General features: G+C 50.0%; 1 protein-coding gene and 3 non-coding genes across 5 annotated transcripts; all 4 read left to right on the forward strand.

Annotated features, from left to right (window-relative positions):
• The first annotated feature begins 206 nt into the window (after nucleotides 1–206).
• acin1b (apoptotic chromatin condensation inducer 1b) lies at nucleotides 207–20903 on the forward strand. Of its 2 annotated transcripts, XM_067261287.1 has the most exons (18): nucleotides 207–349; nucleotides 1650–1715; nucleotides 1872–1983; nucleotides 3594–3664; nucleotides 3857–3909; nucleotides 4102–5851; nucleotides 6397–6467; nucleotides 11428–11548; nucleotides 15816–15861; nucleotides 16667–16812; nucleotides 17149–17328; nucleotides 17722–17893; nucleotides 18049–18194; nucleotides 18629–18736; nucleotides 19055–19162; nucleotides 19404–19716; nucleotides 19844–19944; nucleotides 20043–20903. In XM_067261287.1, the coding sequence occupies exons 1-18, from the start codon at nucleotides 212–214 to the stop codon at nucleotides 20415–20417; spliced, it is 4077 nt and encodes a 1358-aa protein (XP_067117388.1). In that variant the 5' UTR covers nucleotides 207–211; the 3' UTR covers nucleotides 20418–20903. The 2 variants fall into 2 exon arrangements, with proteins under 2 accessions (XP_067117388.1, XP_067117387.1); XM_067261286.1 differs by lacking the exons at nucleotides 207–349; nucleotides 1650–1715; nucleotides 1872–1983; nucleotides 3594–3664; nucleotides 3857–3909 and having other exon boundaries at nucleotides 4037–5851; nucleotides 6400–6467.
• On the forward strand, nucleotides 1424–1524 carry LOC136932438 (small nucleolar RNA U6-53/MBII-28). The gene has a single exon (XR_010874727.1). It is a non-coding gene; the product is annotated as a small nucleolar RNA U6-53/MBII-28 (small nucleolar RNA).
• LOC136932439 (small nucleolar RNA U6-53/MBII-28) lies at nucleotides 3020–3136 on the forward strand. The gene has a single exon (XR_010874728.1). It is a non-coding gene; the product is annotated as a small nucleolar RNA U6-53/MBII-28 (small nucleolar RNA).
• LOC136932437 (small nucleolar RNA U6-53/MBII-28) lies at nucleotides 5964–6064 on the forward strand. The gene has a single exon (XR_010874726.1). It is a non-coding gene; the product is annotated as a small nucleolar RNA U6-53/MBII-28 (small nucleolar RNA).
• Nucleotides 20904–21786: the final 883 nt, after the last annotated feature.

Consider the following 21786-nt stretch of genomic DNA (forward strand, 5'->3'; position numbering starts at 1 on the left):
TTGCATACGTGCCTATGATGCATTTAATTAACCGTGTACTGCTAAAGATCTGTTTCCTAAATACGAAGTTCCAATGAGACTATTTGTAGTAAAATTAAAGGGACATAAGCCGATCTCTCTACTACCCCCTCCGGAGATCACCGAACTGTGACGTTGGAGAAGCCGTTGCGACGCCTGTTGGAGTTCGAGCGAAAGAGCGAAGGGAAGCAAAATGGCGGAACTTGAAGATGTTACGCTGGATGGTAAACCTTTACATTCGCTTCGTGTGGCGGATTTAAAACTCGCTTTGGAACAACGAAATTTGCCAAAAAGCGGGCAGAAAAATGCACTTATTAAGCGACTGAAAGGGGTAAGTTGTGTGCATGTTTAATGCTAATAGCGAGTACCTGTCAAGTTCAGCAGGAGGCGAGAGAGGGGGTTAGAGGCCGTGTGTCAGTGAATCTGAAGCGGGAATACAAAACGTTTGCAGGTTTGCACACCTTATGTTCGTGGAGAACATGAAATAGCTATTTCCAATGTATAATTGAAATACCTCGAACTTTATTTCAAATTCGTTATCCATAACGTTACTTAATGGCTCTCGGTGGCATTGCTCGGGCCCATGCGTAGTGTTTTTTGAATGGCTAGCTCGGTGTTGCTATGCTAGCCATAATTTTCCTCACTGTATTTGAGTTGCTGTCGTCGGGCCCGCGCTCCGCCTGGAGTGAGTGAGAGGAGGGGGCAGGGTAATGGTGGCGCGCCAGCCCGTGATTACACAGACGGAGCAAGCTAGATTAATTGCAGGCAGCATTACTGGAGCTAGCTAATAAACTCGAACTACAATCGAGGAAGACATTTCGTACTCCTCCACACAGACTTAATCAGTAAATGTTGCAATACTGTGTAATATATGTTAGTATTTATTAGCTGCGAAAGTTAATTTGTCCGGTACTGGCAATATATTTCCTTAGCTTGCCATATAACTTCTTACAAATTCTGGTTTATCACTAAAAGTCTACTTGTTGACATGATCGTTTAACTCCAAGTGTGAGCAATTAATTTGTTCAAATTCTCAATGGAGGAATCTAAACAAGTTGAATCTCTCTCAGCGATAAACAACTGCGTGAGTGGTATCCTGCCTAAAACCAATGGCTACTACCCGTTTAGCCCTAGCTAGCCTACTATTTTGTGTTGCACGGGCCCTGTTTTTTTAAGCTACAACTGTTAGACAGAAGATCAGTGCGTTTCTTCTCCCAACTTCGGTTACACAACAAGGCTCTCTTTTTCGAAATCACCGTGTCCACATTTGGGGTTCATAAGGTTTCTTTCTCTCAACGGGTTTTGAAACTTTATTTTATTCTGTTCACCAGTCCAGTGAGTCAATAAGAGTATGACTAAACGATCTGGTAGTTTTAATGTACGTTAGGTGTATGTTTGGGTGCTGCTCCTATGATGATTCCGCCATGCTAATACCGATGCACCAGGCTGACCGTGTGTCTACCTGCGTGTAAGTGAGTTGAACTTGTCTTCTCACGCTGACGGTGTCAGGGTGTGCTGAGGGGAACCACCGAAGTATAGACCTTCCATCGAACACTTCCATTTCTTACGTGGAATGCATGGAATCCGTAAAAATTCTAACTTTCTCTGCTTTCGCGTTCTCGTTTTACCAGGCACTGATGTTGGAGAACCTCCAGAGAACATCAACTCCTCACATTGGACTCCAGCCCAACTCCCAGGTAAGAATGCGCCAGCTTCACTGCACAGTGCCAGACCATCATCTTCTGTGTGCTTTTTTCACTACTCCAGCAAAGTGTCAAATGCCGTTGTGCTAATAGTCGTTTCCCTCCACGTCTGTGTGACTGTTGTTGTTGTTGTGTCTTGTCTCTGTGCAGATAGGGGAGGAGATGAGTCAGAACAGCTTTATAAAACAGTACCTGGCCAAACAGCAGGAGCTGCTTCGGCAGAGGCTTGAGAGAGAGGCCAGGGAGGCTGCGGAGGCCGACGGTGAGGCTGGCTCCGTTACGGCACATGCTCGTTACGTTACGGCACACGCTTCACTACCGTCCAACCACATCTGCTGAAAGGGAGTCAGGTGGCTGAGCGGTTAGGGAGTCGGGCTATTAATCAGAAGGTTGTTGGTTTGATTCCCCGGCCGTGCAAAATGACGTTGTGTCCTTGGGCAAGGCACTTCACCCTACTTGCCTCAGGGAGAATGTCCCTGTACTCACTGTAAGTCGCTCTGGATAAGAGCGTCTGCTAAATGACTAAATGTAAATGTAACATATTCATTAAGCGGATGCTTTCATTTACATTTTAGTCATTTAGCAGACGCTAAGATTACTAGCCCGATTCCCTAACCGCTCAGCCATCTGACCCATGTTCAAGTCTTTTATTGTCAGATGCACAGAACAACACAGGGTCAGACAGGGCACTGAAATTCTTAGGACAAGACAACGCAAAGCAACCTGGCATAACATAAGATACTCAGACATAAGTTACATCTATGATAAGCTAAAATATAATAAACCTCCTAAATATACAAAGTAATATACAATACAGTATACGAAACCTCTAATACACATAATAACCTAATGTAACATTGTCATCGGTTAGAGATGACTGGAACGGTCAAAAGACATCAGATACTCAATGTCCTCGTTATCTGGAGGGATCAAAAGGCATCATTACAGTTTGGAATGAACAGTAGACATTGTCATCACTGTCGGACAGGAACAGTCTGTTCTGTCCAGAAAGCACGATCAACGTTGACTCTCATACATGTCTAGTAGACATGTATGAGAGTAGCCTGAAGTTGAAGACCAGTAGCCACTTAGTGACCACTTAGTGTCGGAACAATAGCTTTGATACGAAACAACAGAATCTTGGTTTAGATCACCACTTACGCATCTCTATAGCAGTTTACTCCCTAAACAACACCTGGGTGGGTATGGGTCTAGAATAAAATGCCAATGGGTATAGCTCAATAGATAGAGCATTGGTCTGCAGATCACAAGGTTGCAGGTTCAAACCCCACGTACTTCTCCAATGATGATTCCGCCATGCTAATACCGATGCACCAGGCTGACAGTGTCTACCTGCGTGTAAGTGAGTTGAACTGCCCTTCTCACGCTGATGGTGTCAGAGTGTGCTGAGGAGAACCAAAAATCTTTTAGAAACTGTTTAATCTTACACTGGCCAGGCTGACTCACAAGCTACCCTCTTTCAAGTGATGCTGAAGCAACCAATTAATGAGCCAGTGGTTCTTAACCCTGGTCCTCAGGGAACCCCTGTCCTGCATGTTTTAGATGTTTACCTGCTCCAACACACCTGATTCAAATAAATGGGTCGTTATCTAGCTCTGTAGAAGCCTGGTAACGAACATGCATTTGAATCAGGTGTGTTGGAGCCAAGAAACATCTAAAACATGCAGGACAGGGGTTCCATGAGGACCAGGGTTAAGAAGCACCGCAATAAGCAGTCTCCCTTGAATTGTGCTTGTTTTGTTCGGGTGTGTTGGGTGAAAAGAAAAGCTGTTGGAGTACAAATCTTCTTTTTGTTTACGAGCAAATTGTGCGCCCGGCTTGACCCGTGACCTCCCTTTCTCTCTGAGATAGAAATCCCGGCCATCCCAGAAGAGATGGACCTCACAGGGGGCAACGACGGGGGGTCCTATCTCCAAGACAAGGTCAGTAACCTCCACACACACACACAAACACAGAGAAAATACATTACAAAAGGCAAAAAATGAACGTACAATAATCCCCCTTTGGTCTTTAATATCTCCTGGCAAGTGAGGACACGACTGTGTTGCAGTCTGCAAGGCACATCTGTTCACTGCGCCCTCAAACCTTGTGTGTCTGTGTGCCTCTGTTCACAGCACCACCCAATGCCCTCTCAGCCTCCATTGACCAGGGCAGAAGAAGAAGGAGGTGGACTGCCAGGAGGTCCACTGATGATGGGCCAGGGAATGATGGGGCAGGGGATGATGGGTCAAGGGATGATGGGCCAGGGGATGATGGGCCAGGGGATGATGGGCCAGGGGATGATGGGGCAAGGGATGATGGGCCAGGGAATGATGGGCCAGGGAATGATGGGCCAGGGGATGATGGGCCAGGGGATGATGGGCCAGGGGATGATGGGTCAAGGGATGATGGGTCGCAGACCAGACTTCAGCTCTGGATCTGTTCCCCAGGAATCCTCTGACACCCCTGGGGGCCGTATCCAGCGCCCTCCCCTCCACCCAGGCCACGAAGAGCCCGCCACCCCCTCCCCACCCCGGGCAGTGGCCTCCCTGTCAGTGCGTGTCCTGGGCCAGCCTGAGCGCCAAGGCTTGCCCCCCTCCATGCCCCGCCCCCAGGAGAAGGAAGGCATAGCCCCCTCAGAGCCAGGCTCCGCCCACCCCGTGCTGCACCAGAGCCGGTCCGCCCGTGCGGCAGCCGGCCGCGCCCACGACGAGAGCGATGACGATGACGACGATGATGACGACGACAGCGAGGAGGATGAAGAGTGGGGCCCGGCGGCGGGGACGAGGAGAGGTGGGGGTGGACGAGCCCCCCCCATGCCCCCGCAGCCCTCCCCCAGTGTCCCAACGGCCGGCCGGGAGAGATCCAGACGCAAGCTCCAGCCCCCGCAGCACATCCCCCCACAGCAGGTACACCAACCCCCCATGCTGCGCCAACCCACCCCACCCCCGTCTCCACCCCCAGAGCTCTCCTTCCCCCTCCCTGACACCCCCAAGCAGAGCCCGCCCGACATGGATGAGCCAGAGGGAGCAGGGCCCGGGATGGCAGGCGGGGCAGCTCGCCCCCCTCCAGGGCTCCAGAGGCAAGACTCCGACTCCAGTTCCCGCTCCAGCAGCCCAGAGCCGCCACAGCAACGCCGGCCTGGCCCCCTCTCCCTGCTGGCCCGCAAGATGGAGTCCGAGGGAGCCTTTGGCGCGGAGGGACGGAAGAGAGGCGAGGATGGCCAGGCGGGTCCTGTCATGGCTGGCTCAGGAGAGAGCCTGCCCGGGGTAGGAGATGGGCCAGGTGTGGTTGTGTTCCCTGGAAGTGCTCTCGCCCACACAGGCAGCTCAGCAGGTCACGTTGTCCCCGTACCCGAGCTTTTAGCCCCGGTTGATATGTCGGCGACTCGTCCCACGGCCGTCCCCACCATCACCCTCGGGTCCGCCTCGGAGCTCCAGAGACAGGCTGAAAGGGAGAAGGGACAAACGGAGGAGAGAAAAGAAAAGGAGAGCAGTCTGCCGCCGTGGAAACGTGGAAGAGACTTCACCTCCGCAACCCTCTCTGCTGCAGCCGCATCTCAGGTGGGGGCGGAGGAACCTCCAGGAGACCAGGGGGGGTCGGCCGCGTCCCCCCAGACGTCCAGGAAGTCATTCTTCCAGAGGGACACGCCCCAGGCCCCCACCTCCCCTCCAGGCACCACAAGGAGGCCCCGCATGTTCTCCGACACCTCCACCGGTTCCATGGTGTCCCCCGCCAAGCCAGAACACCCTCTCCGCCAGGGGGTGCTGGTCTCAGGACCCCAGTCCGCAGACATGGAGGTCACCGCCGCACCACCTGACAAGGCGTCCCCTAAGAAGCCAGACGGAAATGATGTGGAGATGCCCAATATGGAACTCAAGAAGAGGGGTCCGTTGGAGTTCAAGGATGTTCCAGTGAAGAGCCAGTTGGAGCCTATGGGACCTGTGTTGCCCCCTATAGCCCCAGCCGGTAAAGTGGCAGAGAGGGGGAGGCAGGAGAAGAAGGATAGAGGCAAGAAGTCCCCTGTCTCCAGCGACTCTTCATCCTCCGACTCTGACTCTGGATCGTCTTCATCAGGATCCTCCTCTTCCTCCTCCCAGGACAAGTCCCGCCCCACCAGGCTAAAGAAGGTCAGTTATTGGTTGATAGAAATGTCTATCAATCTCGCTACGACAGTGCTGTCGTAGCGTCTTATTGCCACGCTTCACACACCAGCTGTGTTTTGCGCCTAAAACCGTGCTTCTCCAATGATGATTCTGCCATGCTAATACCGATGCACCAGGCTGACCGTGTGTCTACCTGCGTGTAAGTGAGTTGAACTCGTCTTCTCACGCTGACGGTGTCAGAGTGTGCTGAGGGGAACCAACAAAAATTTTAATGTTATGACACGCTTCTATATCCTGTTTGGAATGCGTAGAACACCTTCAAAACTCGAAACTTGAGAAAGTTGCTGCTGACGCCTTCCATTCTGTGTTAACGCGTTTCGCATTTCCAAACTGCCTCCCTTCTCCTCGCACCATCCTACTGTTTGTACCTTTTAACCAATGTATTGTACCGGTCATGTGTCTTCATCCACACTGCTAACTCGCAACGCAAAAGCTTTTGACTAATTCCAAATGAACGTCCCATCGCTGCCAAAAGTCCTGCTCATTTCTCCCCCTCTCCTTTTCCTCAGCAGGCCGCCCCAGGAAAGGGGAATGGAAAAGGAGGACAAGTTAAAGGACAGTCCAAAAAACTACCTGCAAGGTAGGCCAGACGCCCCACACAGAAACACAGTCTATCCCTTTCAGTCTAGAGACTTTTGTGCAATACTTTACATATTAAAACAAAAATGCAAACTGCTCTTAGTTGATTTTGCATGTCGTGTGAATCTCCCACACGTTCTATTACTTTACTCCTGTTATTATTGTGCATCGGCGGTTGACATGAGTTGGTGAAAAGTTTCTTTTTGCATGTGAATGACTGTGTGGTTCAGCTTTAACTTGCTGTGGCTTGTTTGAAATTGACTGGTGTGGATTCACGTTTCAAGGTAAATAATATAAATGTGATATTGACGTGGAATACTACAAGAAAGCAGAATCTGTTTACATTTAGTCATTTAGCAGACGCTCTTATCCAGAGCGACTTACAGCAAGTACAGGGACATTCCCCCGAGGCAAGTAGGGTGAAGTGCCTTGCCCAAGGACACAATGTAATTTTGCACGGCCGGGAATCGAACCTGCAACCTTCTGATTACTAGTCCGATTCCCTAACCGCTCAGCCACCTGACTCCCTGTTTCTTTGAGTCCTGTGTCCTATGAACTTAGTTTTGTATTAAGGTCTGTTTAACCTTACCCAGTTAATTTAGAAAAGCATTTGCAATTGGATTTGGCATAGATCTACATTCAGTCAAATCTAAGCATGTTTTTTTTTTAATGGATGATGGGATGGTGATGGGACAATGGGTCATTTCCTAGCATTGAAACTTTCAGATTTGAATATGCAGGTGGTTCAGTTCTCTAAGGGGCTGTTAGGGATGTTATTTAGAATTACCCTGCAGATACATATTCTATTCCTTTCCACATACACACATGAAACCAAACTCATTCAGCTACTCTACTGAAACCTTACACGCATACAAGTGAAATGCTTTTACATTCACAACTGAAACACTCTTACACTAACAGAAATATTACGCTCACATACATAAGCGAAAAGCTCTCAGTTTTGAACTATTGAATGTGTGAAGCCTTCACACATGGTAAAGTGCTCAGAATTAAAATGCTCTCAAATAGTAAACTAACTATGGAAAAATAATTTGTATGAAAGCATTTCAGTATGGTGTAGCAGAGGATTTCAATTCAAACGGAAGGCATTTCAGTCAAATCAGAAGGTGTAAGTTTGGTTTCATGTGTGCAAGTGAGAGGAAAAGTACATGTATATTCATTGTAATTCTGAATAATGTCGAACGGCCCCTCGTACAGTTTAATGGTAACTGGAAGGCAGCTATTATGGCATTCACTTAAGATTGATTTGTAACAGCACAATGTTCCTGTATTAACTTGGGCACATTGGCAAGTTAGAATCTATTAGTAAATCGGTCATAAAGTTATATCCAGACAGTTAACTTTGGCTTTATGTTTCACTCACTAAATTCAACGCAATCTATCGAATTGTTAAAAATTAACGGTCGGTCAGTCACCATAGTAAACGCTCATAACTTAAAGTGCTTTGTCACTCGCTCTATTACTAATTATAGACCCGCACTATTTCTTGTCAGGCGTTCAATGCGGCAGCCCTACAACCGGTGTGGCCTTTCCTGTGAAAAAAACGGTCCTTGTTCTCCCTCCCTCTTCTCGCAACGCATTAATTTCCCCTTTCGCCAGCCATCATGGCCGTCATGCGTGCATTGCTACTCTGATACCGACGCAGTGCACAATCCCCGCTCTCGCTAAAGGATTTGGCGTCCTCGATTTCAATCCACGCCTGACCGGAATAATCGATCGCGACAGAGCTATAGTTGTCGGGGTTCCAGCCCGGCAATATGCTGTCCGAAGGCAACAAAAACGGGTAAGATAGTGTGATAGCGAGACTGAGAGGTTAGGCTGGTGGTTAGATACCCTTCATTGGCAGACAGACAGCGGCGTTGAAATATCTCATGTCTCAACTGCTCCGTCACCGTGCCTACCTGTCTGATGCACTCTATCAGATTACTGCTTCGTAGCCAGTGAATCTGGACCGGTGAAATGAGTGATTTAGCACATACGAGGTGTGTAACATGCGTTCCCCATGTGAGTTCCTGCGTTTATGGGGGTGGGGGAACCGGTTTTATTTAGGAGGGGGTGGTTTGTTAATTTCGGGGGAATCACTCCACGTCTTTATGCCGCGCACAGATAGCCTTGCAAGCAGCAATATATATATATAAATGTATGTTCAGGTGCTTAAATTCATAGCGTCATAGGGAGAATCATGCAGCGTTCCCAATCTTATGAATTAAACAAAAGATTGCCTCTGTGCTTCCCCTATTCACTCGTGTTTCCTGTAGCAGTTATGTAAATCTCCCTCACACTTGATATATATTCAAGTGATAAATAAAAGCTTTTTTTTAAAGGCAAGAGTATCCATTTTAAAACTCAATATGGATGATCTATGTTTTGTTCTTCACCATGTTGGGGTGGAGATGGTGCCAGGATAACAGTTAGCAAATGAGCTAGCATGTGTCGTGGGAGATCATTAATTCTGACATCTGTTAGCCATCCACCAGACAGTGTGAAAGAGGCCTGATGGAGTGACATAATAGTCCGACTGTTTGACTCGCTAAACCTCAAAGACGGTCTCCTGGTACAAGTCCACCATCTGACTACACTCTCTCCTCGTCCGTGTGATGCTGGTATATTCTGTGACACGCTTGTTGGACTAGAAACTCGGCCGGTTGTCGTTAGCCTAGTTTGTCGGGTCGTTCTGGCCTGCTCACCTAGTTACTCAAACCATCATGGGCCACACCCAGGGGAAAGTCCATAGAGACCGTCAACAGGCTTCATCACTATTAACCTCCAGCCCCGGTGAGTCTAATAATGCCACAATTCATTATTAGAGGTACAGAAGAGTGGTGGTCTGGCATAAGCAAAACTGTCTTTGTAATGGAGTGTGTGTTGGGGAGGGGGGGTGGTGTGTGTGTGTGTGTGGGGTGGTGTGTGTGTGTGTGTGTGTTGGGGAGGGGGGGTGGTGTGTGTGTGTGTTGGGGGGGTGGGTGTGTGTGTGTTGGGGAGGGGGGGTGGTGTGTGTTGGAGAGGGGGGGTGGTGTGTGTGTGTTGGGGAGGGGGGGTGGTGTGTGTGTGTGTGTGTTGGGGAGGGGGGGGTGGTGTGTGTGTGGGGGGGGGTGGTGTGTGTGTGTGTGGGGGGGGGGTGGTGTGTGTGTGTGTGTGTGTGGGGGGGGGGGGGGATGTTGGTTAAAGTAATAATAATGACTGCTCAAACTGGCTGCTGCTCCACCAGTGTCCCTCTGGTGATATTGTAGACATCTGTCTCCTCACAGGCATCGAATCGAAGGTGTGTATTAGTGGAATAACATGCCAATCACACACACACAGAAAAAAGAGGGTAAAAGCCCCCCCCCCCCCCCTCCCTCAAGGAACAAATCTCCAAGGAGATAGCGAAGGTTCTATCTCTGTCTCTCCAGACTCCTGTGACTACATGATGTCATCCAACCCCCCTGAGGCACAACAAAAGCCTTCCATTGGCTGTGCTCTCTTTCAGGCGGTCCAGAGAATAGGGTTGACTCCAGAAAAATACAATTGTGTGGTTGATTAGCTTGTGGGAGATGACCATCGTCATGGTTACCGTCAGCTACTCGGTATTGCTCCGTGTCATTCTTAGCTTCTGCTCATCATGCTAGTCGTATTGGCCCCCTGCGTTCATGTCCTTGAGACTATAACCCCTGTTTACGCAGCTTGTTAATGCCGGGAACGTCGCTCCTCAATGCCGCCTCGCAGTTCTGCACTAAAGGTATGAACGCGGAACAGAGGTCGTTGTTGTACCGGCAATAAGCCGGCGGCAGAGGTGGTCACAGAGCCGAATGGACGTCTGTTTGAAAGGCAGAGCCGGCATGGCTGCACGACACACGCTAGATGCCGACACTGACGTCACGCCTCTGATTCTGGAACGCCGGGCAGGATATCGAAACTCCCCTCATGGGGCAGCATCAAGTGGAAAGTGTTTTGTTTACATCGGTGTAAACAAACAAAACCTTTGCGATGACGTGTCTTCCGGGATCCTCTGTATGAAAGAGGCTTATGTGAGCACATGGCTCTAAAACATGGACTACACTCTCTGGGATGGCTGGACCCGTGGGAACTACAACTCCCAACACACCGGCTGCACAGGAGAACTCTGACCCCAGTTGTCCCGCCCCAGATCTCTGTCAGCACACCAGGGAATGTCCCCTAATGCTAACACACCTATAGGAGACTAGTTTGTGTTTGCACGGTTTCTCATTATAAACAGGGATCTCAGACTCATCCAATCAGAGAACCAGGCTGGGGTCACATGACTTGACCCAAACCAGATGTCTTTGTGACGTTCAAAATCTTATTTTAATAACTAAGTTTATCTCTGTATACAAATTGCTAGTGATGCAGCAGTATGAGGTCTGACTGTCACATCCATCCCTCCCTCCTCACCCACACCGTCAACATAATTGAGGTGTCCCTGTGTATGTGTGGTGTTGGTGTGTTCCTGCTAATGTCAGCAGTGCTTTCCTCGGCATGTGTTTTTGTGTGTCAACATCCAATAGTTTGTTTAAGGAGTATTTGTGACCCTGGAGCAGGGTGTCGCTTGGTTGGTGAGTTATTTATAGTTGGACTGACCCAGATCACAGGCCTCAGCCATCCTTGTGCTCTCTCTCTCCGCCTCCTCTCTCTCCTGCTTCCCGTCTCTCGGACAGTTTGGATGACCCTCATCTCTGCTTCTGATGAGTGGCACAATCACTTCTGTCTTTACATTCCCTCCCCATGAGTGACCTGTGTGTGTCATTGGCTAGCGTTGGGTTGTGACTAGCTTCTTCACTTTCAGAATCCTCTTCAGTTTGGTGGAGGAACTTCCGTATCGTGGTGTTTTCGTACTCGTGCTAATATCGGTCTCTGTGTCTCTCGCTCTCTCCGCTTCCGTTCTCTCCCTCCCTCTCTCTCTCTCCTCTCCTCTCCTCCCCTCCCCTCCCTTTCTCCTCCAGGGAGGTGAAGTCTCAGCCCAGTGGCCCTTCGGTGATGGAGGTGGACCAGGACTCTGAGAGCTCCCCAGCCCAGGCCGTCCAGGAGGCCGACCCCGACCGCAGTGAGGGCCGTCTGGAGGAGGTAAGACCGCTGAGAGGGAGTGCCCTGGCTCCTCTACACCCAGAAGCACGTGGGGGGCTAACCAGGGAAGTGGGTGGTGCTGCTGGAGACGGGTGGGGGTCAGTCCCTGAATCAACCGCTCCCTGACTGCAACCTCTGCACATGGAATATGTGGTACATCTAGGAAGTAAAAAATAAATACAATTCCTTCTCTCTGATAGGCTTACGAGGGGAGGAGGGGGAGGGGATAAAACATCCATCCAGTAAGATCTTCACAGTTGGCATAGGTCTCAGGTTGGGGGGGAGTGGTTTGATTTTGGGATTGGCTGGTTCGTTACAGACATTACAATGTATACAATAGGGCTGAGCCTTCACTAACCTCTCTGTCCTCTTGACTGAGTATGATACAGCTAACTTTGTTTCTAGATCTTTCTCTCACACGTAGGCTAGTGTTCTGCTCACCACCTTCTCCTGTCCGTAGATAGATTGTTACCATAGTGACCGTATTGCAGGTGGGGGGCAGTAAACGCTGCGTGAAATTAGACATGAACCCCAGACAGGTTGCATGCTCCTCACTCTGATGTGTGTGTGTGTGTGTGTGTGTGTGTGTGTGTGTGTGTGGTGGGATGAATGTCTTACTTATAGGATTGCCTCATGCCTTCTCACCTAATGTTGCAAGCTAATTCTCCACCCTACCTTGCTGTCATAGCCTGGGTTCCATTTTTACACAAGTTCTAGTTGATATCTATAGCTGCTTGTGTTACTGCAGTCATTTCATATTACATAAATCATTTACAGCCAACATTAAACCATAGTAGCTGGCTTGGTATTTTAAAATGAGCGTATTCCTGAACAGAATTTAAACAGAACTCAGTTTTCTGATGCACTTCATACTACTTTTCTCTTTTACATGTGATGAGATATTAATGCAGTTCGCATTTTCGAAGCCCTAATGAAATTGCCCAGCACCGTGTGCTTGTGTGGGTGTGTGTGTGTGTGTGTGTGTGTGTGTGGGTGTGTGTGTGTGTGCTTGTCATTGACCCCAGGGTTTGCATGAGTAATAGCCACTGACTGTGTGTGGGGAGAGATACATCAGGACTCTTTTTTTTCTCTTCCTCCCTCTTTTTCTCTCCCCACTCATTCCTTATCTCTCTCTGTCCTGAATCTCTCCCCGTACCTGATCTTCTCTCTTACACTATACATGCTCGTTATTCTCTCTCTATCTCTTTTTGTATGGAATGACTGCTGTTTAAAACCCCATTGATTGCTTTGTTATGAAGGTGCCCATTCCTCTTCCATTGCCCCTAATGGTACCTGCGTACTACTACCAACATCACCTCCACCACTCCTCCTCCTCCTGCCCCGCTATGCCCAAGCGCCTCGGCGGTACCTGAACTAGGCCCAGAGTCTGCGCCCACCTCCGCACTGAGCTAAGCCCCAGCCAGAGAGCCCGAGAGCTGGCCTGAGCCTGCGAGGCCCATGCTGACCCCCCCCCCCACCACCCACTCACCCCCCAAGCCCAGCCCCCTCCCTCCCCACCCTGCACACATCCCTCTGGCTCTCTGTTTGAGCCTTCTCCGGCCCAGAGCCAGCCTGGAACACTGGAACGCACAGATCCAGACCAGAGCCGGGGGGGAGACGGAGGAGGGGGGGTGCCACGTTGCCGTGGTAACCGCCTCGACGAGGGGTGGTGTGTGTGTAAGAAAGACGCTGCCTGACCGGCGTCGGCAAAGAGAGGGACAGAGGCAGAAGAGCTGCTGTCTGTCTGCTGCCCTCCTCCTGTCCAGCTTGCCAGCTGCCATTTTGTGGAGAAGGGAGAAGCTCCAGCTAAAGCTACCAGCCCCTCTGCCACAGAAAGAAAGAGAGAGAGAGAGAGAGAAAAAGCAAGTGAAGAACAAGCTCTCCCTCGCTCGTCTGCAAGCTGTCTGTCTTCCGGTGGACCTATCCTATGAGAGAGAGGATTCCTGACGTCCTGTTCCCTGTGTCCACCCCCTCCATGCCAGCTCGCCCTCTACTGGAGGAGAGCAGTACTACCAGGCAGATGTTGCTGCCTGGTGTGTATTGGTGCACTGAGATCCGTTTCCCTGTGTTGAGCAGGCCCGTAAAGGTGCCCAACGTTGTATGTTGAAGGACTCCCGTTTAAAACACTGGATCTATACTGGGGAAGTTCCAATCCCTGTTGAATGTTGATACTCTGGAATATTGGAAAAAGGACTTTGGTTTTGCGATCACAATTTGGACCTGCAACCGCAATGCACTGTTCCAGGACTATACTGATATTAACTATGAGGTTCTGTGGACTTGCTTAATGGGACCCATCTGTGCCGTATCCTGGAGGATTTTAACAGCCCTGCACAGCTGTTGTCATATAATTGGCTGGACTGTCAAGGCTAGTTGTCATTATCTAGCATGATTGGCTGGTCAAACCACATCCGAGACATTCGTTCCAACCACGGTGATTTAAGGACCATGCTGCAGGCTGTGCCGGTCTCATGTGTGCTATACGCTTGGGACCATCTTGTTTTTTCTTTTTTGTCGTTTTTTTTTAATGGGTGAACTCTGACTCGACTTGGCAGCTGTTCACCCCACAACAAAATACAGAAGACTCAATATGGATGCAGTTGCAGGTTACTTTATACACCACTGGCTGTGTGTTCACCTGCATGAACTTTCAGCCCATGATGCAGTTTTTCTGATGGAGATGTTCACATCCACCGAGGGAACTTCCCCGTCTGGGTTTCTGTCAGCTCCAGAGAAGCATCCTGAGCCACTCTGCACGCTGTGGCCTCAACGGATTACGGATTTGAATGGACTATTCATTTGGACTGTTCAGAGACTTTCGGAAGTCTAAATTTGCCATGGACACAAAGGAATCTGATTCGTTTTTGGGACTTTCCGATTCCTTCCTAACTGAAATTACAACCGAAGATGCGTTTGATTTGCCGAGACAACGCAGCAAATGAAACTGTCCGTCAAACTGTCCTGTCCCCGCCCCCTTCAGGAAAACAGTCTGCACACTCAAACCGAGTCCCGCCCTCACTCCTCTGCCTACTCTGATTGGACCCTTGTTGCCTAGATACAGTGCACACTGCCGTGCGGTTGGGCCATAGCCAAGCCAGTGAGGAATCAGGTGTCAATGGTACCAGGAAATGACTTGTCATTTTTCTCTCTAATTGAGCTGTATTTATTTTTTGGAGTAACTGTAAAAAGAATGTCAGCTATTGTATTTTCTCAGAGCTTTAGGTCGTTACTTGGATACTGAAGGAATCTATTTTATGTTTATCTTGGTTACTCTAGAGATCTTTAAACTATCAGGATTACTGCAGTTTAATTTGATCTATTTGATATTCAAATGTCACCATGGCAATGCCAAAGCCAACGTTGCTTCTGCATTAGCAGAGCAAGCCAATGTTGTTAAGTCTCAAACCTGGTGAATTTTAAACTGCAGTATGAACAGAATCCTGTCCTGGTTTCCGTGGTCTAACAGAGAGCAGTTCTCCACCAATCACCTTCCACCTCTGTTGCAATGACAGCTACTTGTCAGCGTAGGACATGGTCACTGCAGACTAACCTTAAGTCTACTCCCTGGAACCTAAGTCACAAATCTTGTATGAATACGCAATACTTAAAAGAGATGTACACTTCCCTGAATTTATGACTGTGTAGTCCCAGACACACACACACACACCTATGCTGTATCCACTCCCACACACACACACACACACACACACACACACACACACACACACACACACACACACACAGGAAAGGCACTTTGGTTGTACTTTTCCTAACGAGCTGCCCAAGGGTATCCAGTTTCCTCATCCCCCCCCCAGACTTCTGCTGGTCATTAACCTCACAGAGATCATAAAACACATCGATCCCTCGCATTGGGTGAGTCCAGTCTCTCCTAGCCATTTTCTCCTGACTGCTTAATGCACATAGTGAACCCTCCCCTCGACCCTCAGAGTTTTGCAGCCTCTTCTGTCACAGCAGTAGAAGTCCGCTAATGATTTACCGATTCCACGTCTTTGAAACAGAGGTGGAGGAGAGAGTCTGGAGTCCCTCTCTCCGTATTGACCCAAGCCCCCCCCTTTCTCCTCCCTCCCTTTCCTTTTTAATGTGGCTCAATAGGAGCCTGTCCTGGCTCTTTCTCTCTCTCTGTCTCCCCCCCCCCCCCCCCCACCCCCTTTCTCTTCTCTGTTTGCCTGCTGTGTGTGTGTCTGTCTCACAGTCTCACATCTCCCCACACCCCTGGGGTATCTCTATGTCCTCTCTATTTTTCCAGAGCTCTACTCCTAAGGCTTTTGCAGCCCGCAAGATCTCCCTGACCAGTGAGTATACCCGTCTCCAGACCAGTGAGTATACGTGTTAGCAAGCTAGCATAGCCACTGTTAGGATGATGGCAATCGGTGTCCGGAAAGATGCACAACGATTTAAAAAGTTGACTTGGTTTAATAGGACGGCGCAGGATCATGTAACCGGTCGAGGCAGAGAGTGGTCAGATGAGTGAGGCCATGGGTTATAAATATCCTTACATATAATGAATAGACAAGTTCAAATATAGTTCCCACAGAATGTTTCTTTACAGGGCACTGCCTGTGGTCAGCATTTTTGAATTCTTGAAAGATTCTACCTGACCGTATCGTAACACATTGAAGCCTTTCCCTACGTAGTGTCTCACTGCCTCCTGTTAGGGGAGTCAGATGGATGAGCGGTTAGGGAATCGGGCTATTAATCAGAAGCTTCCCGGTTCGATTCCCGTCCGTGCCAAATTACATTGTGTCCTTGGGCAAGGCACTTCACCCTACTTGCCTCGGGGGGAATGTCGCTGTACTTACTGTAAATCGCTCTGGATAAGAGCGTCTGCTAAATGTAAATGTTAGTCTGAACAAGTGAGGCCCTGATCTATATGTGGACTAGAGTGGGCTCCACAGCATGTCCTCTTGATCTAAGTAGGAGAGAAGTCTCTCTCACAGAAATTCAGCATATCAGCCACAGTGAGTTACCATGTAATTAGCATAGCCACCCACAATACGGTGAGTTAGCATAGCCATCCACTGTCCAGTGAGTATGCTGGCTAGCTAGCTAGCATAGCTCGCCCCTCATCCAATTACACGCCTCGTCTCCTCCCAGCAGGCAGCAAGACTTCTCCAGTTGGCGGCGAGGCCGGTGCAGGGGAGGCGGAGTCAGGAGGGCTGGGCGGGAGGAAGAGGAGGTGGGGCTCCAGCACAGCCGTCACTGCCAAGAAGCCGTCCATTAGCATCACCACCGACTCACTGAAGGTAGAGCACACACACTCTCTAACACAGTGGTTTTCAACCCTGGTCCTCAGGGAACCCCTGTCCTGCATGTTTTAGATTTTTACCCTGCTTCAACACACCTGATTCAAATGAATGGGTCGTTACCAGGCTTCTGCAGAGCTAAATAATGACCCATTCATTTCACCCTGAGGACCAGGGTTGAAAACCACTGCTCTAACACACACACACACAAACACAAGCCAACCTAATCCCACACACTCAAGCAAACTATTAGAGTCTCTGAACACTCTGAAATCTTCTCCTTTTTTAAACCTCCCTCACCCCTTCCACTCTCTCCCACCTGCTCCTCTTCTCAAGTCTCTGATCCCAGACATAAAGGCCAGCCAGGAGGCAGTGGTTGAGCTGCACCCAGAAGAGCTGCACCTGTCTGGGGAGGAGGAGGAGGAAGAGAGGGGTGAGGAGGACACCCCCTCCAGGGAGAACAGGGAGGACCAGGGCCTGGACAAGGGCCTGCAGATCAGACGCACAGTCACTCAGGTACACTTCCTCTTTTGTCTCTGGCTTCTCTGACAGAAGGGGTAATCATGTGTAGAATCTACATCAGTGGTTCTTAACCCTGGTCCTCAGGGAACCCCTGTCCTGCATGTTTGAGATGTTTCCCTGCTCCAACACACCTGATTCAAATAAATGGGTCGTTATCTAGCTCTGTAGAAGCCTGGTAACGAACATGCATTTGAATCAGGTGTGTTGGAGCCAAGAAACATCTAAAACATGCAGGACAGGGGTTCCATGAGGACAGGGTTAAGAAGCACTGATCTACATGATCAGTTTGTCTTTCTGAAGGTGATTTGAACCTTCTGCGGAAGTAGTCCAGTGGTTTATCGTGTGGCGTTGTGTCTCACGCCCTCCGGCCTCTCTCTCTCCTCGCAGGTGGTCCCTGGCGAGGGCCAGAAGAACGGGCAGAGAGACCAGAGGGATGAGGAAGAGGAGGAGAAACGGGACCAGGAGAGAGGAAGGACACGCAAGGACAGGAGGAAGAGCAGCGCTTCAGAGGACGCCTTGAAAACCGAGCCCTCCACACAGGACACGGACGCCCAGAAAGGTGACCCTCACGCTTGATTTAGATTCCCAGCTTGCTTGCGGGGCCTGTATGTAGGTGGAGTTTCACCTGACATTGATAAGAAAAATGTAAAAACATCGTTCACAATCTCTTGAACCTTACCCCTCTCCCCAATCTCTCTCTCCTCCCTCCCTCAGTCACCCCCAGCGACACCCTGGTGCGTCGCTCCATCAGCCAGCAGAAGTCCGGCGTGTCCATCACCATCGACGACCCCGTCCGCTTGGCCAAGCAGCCCTCTCCGCCTCGCGGCAAAGTCTCCAAGATCGTCCACGTTTCCAACCTGGTAAGCATGGAGAAGGACAACCTGACGTGATCCAAACCCTCCCTCTCTCCTGCCGTCATGGGAGTGAGTCATGCTAGAGCAGATGGCTGGAGTCTGTGTGTGTTTCTGCATCAGGTCTGTAAATCCCGAGTTCTTAATGCTGAGTCAAGTCCCTCTGGGGCCAATTAAGCTGTTCTAGTTTGGTTTTTCATTTTGCGTGGGTATGCGAGAAGGAAAGCGATGAAGGATCTCAGCTTGGCCTCCTTTCTCCCCCGTGTTCCCCAACATCCTCCCAGTCTCTCCCGCCAAACATGAAATGCCAACATGCCATGAAAACCTCAGTTCCAGTCAAGCTCCACTTGAGAGATTTGAGTGTCTGTATTTGGTTTGGTTCCACTTCTGTAAATCTTGAGTCCCATCTCTGAGGTGACCCCCTGTCCTCCTTTCTTCTCCAGGTGCGACCTTTCACCCTGGGCCAGCTTAAGGAGCTGCTGAACCGCAGCGGGTCCCTGGTGGAGGAGGGCTTCTGGATCGACAAGATCAAGTCCCACTGCTATGTCACTGTGAGTAGCACCCACCCACCTTACTTACCCCGTGGTCATACATAATAATATAACTCCACGATGAATACAGCAAAGACGATGGAAGTATAACATTAATACAAAGTTTCCGTTGAAAAATATTTTTTACCAAAAATGTTTTGAAAGGTGGAAACAATATTTTCCCAAAATATATTTCCACACTGTTGTCTGCTGTATGTAAATGTCAGTCTTGAATATAAGAGAAGCATGTTGACTCTCTTTCCCTTTTCACTCCGTCATACTCTCTCTCTACTTCTCCCTTTCCTTTTCTCTACCTGTCTCTCTCCCTCCCTCCCTCAGTATGCCACTACAGAGGAGGCGGTGGCCACCAGGGCAGCCCTCCATGGGGTGAAGTGGCCCCAGAGCAACCCTAAAGTCCTCAGCGTGGACTTCTGTGAACAGGAAGAGGTGAGCTCACACCCACCATGCCAGCACTGAGCCAACCACCGCTGTAAAACAACATGTAGTACAGAATACACACACAAACACAACATGTAGTACAGAATACACACACACAAACACAACATGTAGTACAGAATACACACACAAACACAACATGTAGTACAGATCACACACACTCAACATGTCGTACAGATCACAAACACACACACAGAACATAATAACCTTCTCTTTCCTCTCCATCCTCCAGCTGGACTTCCACCGGGGTCTCCTGGTCGTGGAGCGGGCCGGAGAGGAGCCCCACCCGGGGGGTCCTCACGGCCGGCCGGCCGCCCTGCCCCCCCTGATGCCCGAGCGCGGCGGGCTGGGAGGGGTGCGGGACCAGTGGGCGGAGCGAGAGAGGGAGATGGAGCGTCGGGAGAGGACCCGGGCCGAGAGGGAGTGGGACCGGGACAAGATCCGAGACTTCGGGAGGCCGGGGGAGGAGGGGAGGCGCTCGCCCTCCCGGGAGAGGAGGAGGAAGGAGAGGGGGAAGAGCAAGGAGAAGAAAACGGACAAAAAGGGTGAGGGAAAGACGGAGTCACTGTTTCCCCGAGGTGATGTACTCAGACGACTGACCAACTTCCTGCAGGGACAATAGCAAGCTTGTTGTTTTTCTCAATAACTGACAGACTTGTTTTTTGATTTTAGCGGAGAAAGGAGACGAGCCTCCAGTCAAACTGCTTGACGACCTGTTCCAGAAGACCAAAGCAGCTCCATGTATATACTGGCTTCCCCTCTCAGAGGAGCAGGTTAGTCTCTCTCTCTCTCACACACACACACACACACACACACACACACACACACACACAGAGCATCCTCATCATCTCTGATGTGTCTGTTTCCCCAGGCGGCTCAGAGGGTTCTGGACCGCGCCGAGAGGCAGAAGGAGAGAGAGAGGCGACGAAAAGAACTGCAGGAGGAGGAGGAGAAGAAACGCGAGGAGGAGCGGAAGGAGAGGGTCAAAAACAGAGAGAAGGAGGGTGGGGCAGCTGCTGCTGCTGGAGGAGCAGGAGGAGCCGGAGGAGGAGGAGCGGGCAGAGGAGTGGAGGGAGACAAGGATCGAGACAGGGAGAGGGAGAGAGACAAGGGGAGGGAGCGGGCCAGGGACAGAGAGGGGGGGGATAAGAGGAGGGAGGGGTACAGACCCCGCGCCCCCTCCGGGGGCGTAGTTGCCGGACGGCGTTCCCGTAGTCGTAGCAACCCCCGTGACAGACGCCGCTGAGGTGCGCTGGTCTGACGAGGGGAGGGAGGGATGGAGAGAGTAGGAGGAGGGATAGAGAGACAGAGAGGGGAGGATGGGGAGGACACAGAGAACACAAACAATCAAACACGGCAGAAAGGAGGGATTAATTTGCCCCGTCCTCCACCTTGAGAGGGTTCCCTTTTCTCCAAAGTATGCCCTGCCTCACTTAGCCGTCTGTCTCCCTCACTGCTTTAGGTTGACCCCTTAGAAAGCAGAACATCTTTCCCCTCTCCTGCTGTCTCTGCCCCACCCTGCACCGTCGCCCCCCCCCCCCCCCCCCCCCTTGTACATTATACTGTGTTGGTCTCACATCTAGATTGATTTGAAGTGTTTTTAGCAAAGTATACATACCAACTGTCTGTCCGACTCCACTTTTTCCTCTTTCGCTCTTTCTTTCTCTCCTTTACATCTATCTAGAGCGCTCTGCCTTACTCGTATGGCCTTGTGCTCTTTCTCTCCTCCTCCCCCCCCCCCCCCCCCCTTGTTTTTTTTATACCAGTGAAAAGACAGGTTGGTTTGGATGGGTAGCTAGCTGGCACCTAGCTTGTGCCACTCCCTGAGGTTTGGAATGAGAAACTCCCCGTTTAAGCTCTGTGGTCACACAGTTCCAAGTCCCCTGTAATAAAGCGGGTCCCAAATAGCCCTCCTGAAATATGTGCTAGAATTCAGTTTAGTGTCTCCACTCCTTCAGGCTGTGACGTTCCTCATTTCTTTTTCTACCGACCGTCGTCTTTGTAGGATCATATGAAGGAGTTCTTTTTTTCTTTTTCTTGCTTTTGAAGTTTTACGAATCATGTAAATTTCAGCCTTGGAGGTTTCGTGTGTTTAATATAGCGTGGTCCCCCCTCCTCACCAAGGTTTCAGTGACATGTCGTTACACTGTTGACAAAATGCTTGAATTTGAAACTAGGAACATTTGTCTTTCCCTTGTGACGATTATAGACATTATACGCGTGTTGTGTAGGGGGGGGGGGGGAGAGGATTATTTGAGAGGCACACCGTTAAGCATGTATAATGTTCTGTATTTGGTTGTTTCCGGTGGGTTGTGTGGGAAGGAGGCAGAATCCTGAGGGGGTTCTAGAACACTCGTCACACCACCATTCTCCCTGCCCACTTTTCTCCAGAATGCTTAGCTGATCTCAAATCAATTGATAGGAAGGGTTTCAGGTGCACACTACTGAGAAAAAGATGGAGGATTAGGGTAAGTGGTACTGGTCTTGCCTCTTCTAGTTGCTTCTCCAGGTAGCAGTGATGACCCTTCCTGCTGTGTTTCTTTCCGCTGTTCAAATAAGGGGAGTTTATCCTAAAATAGATCTCACAAGTAATTGTTACTGTTTTAATATTTTGA

Source organism: Osmerus mordax, chromosome 23 (assembly GCF_038355195.1).
Source record: "Osmerus mordax isolate fOsmMor3 chromosome 23, fOsmMor3.pri, whole genome shotgun sequence".
In the NCBI taxonomy this organism is placed as follows: Eukaryota; Metazoa; Chordata; class Actinopteri; order Osmeriformes; family Osmeridae; genus Osmerus; species Osmerus mordax.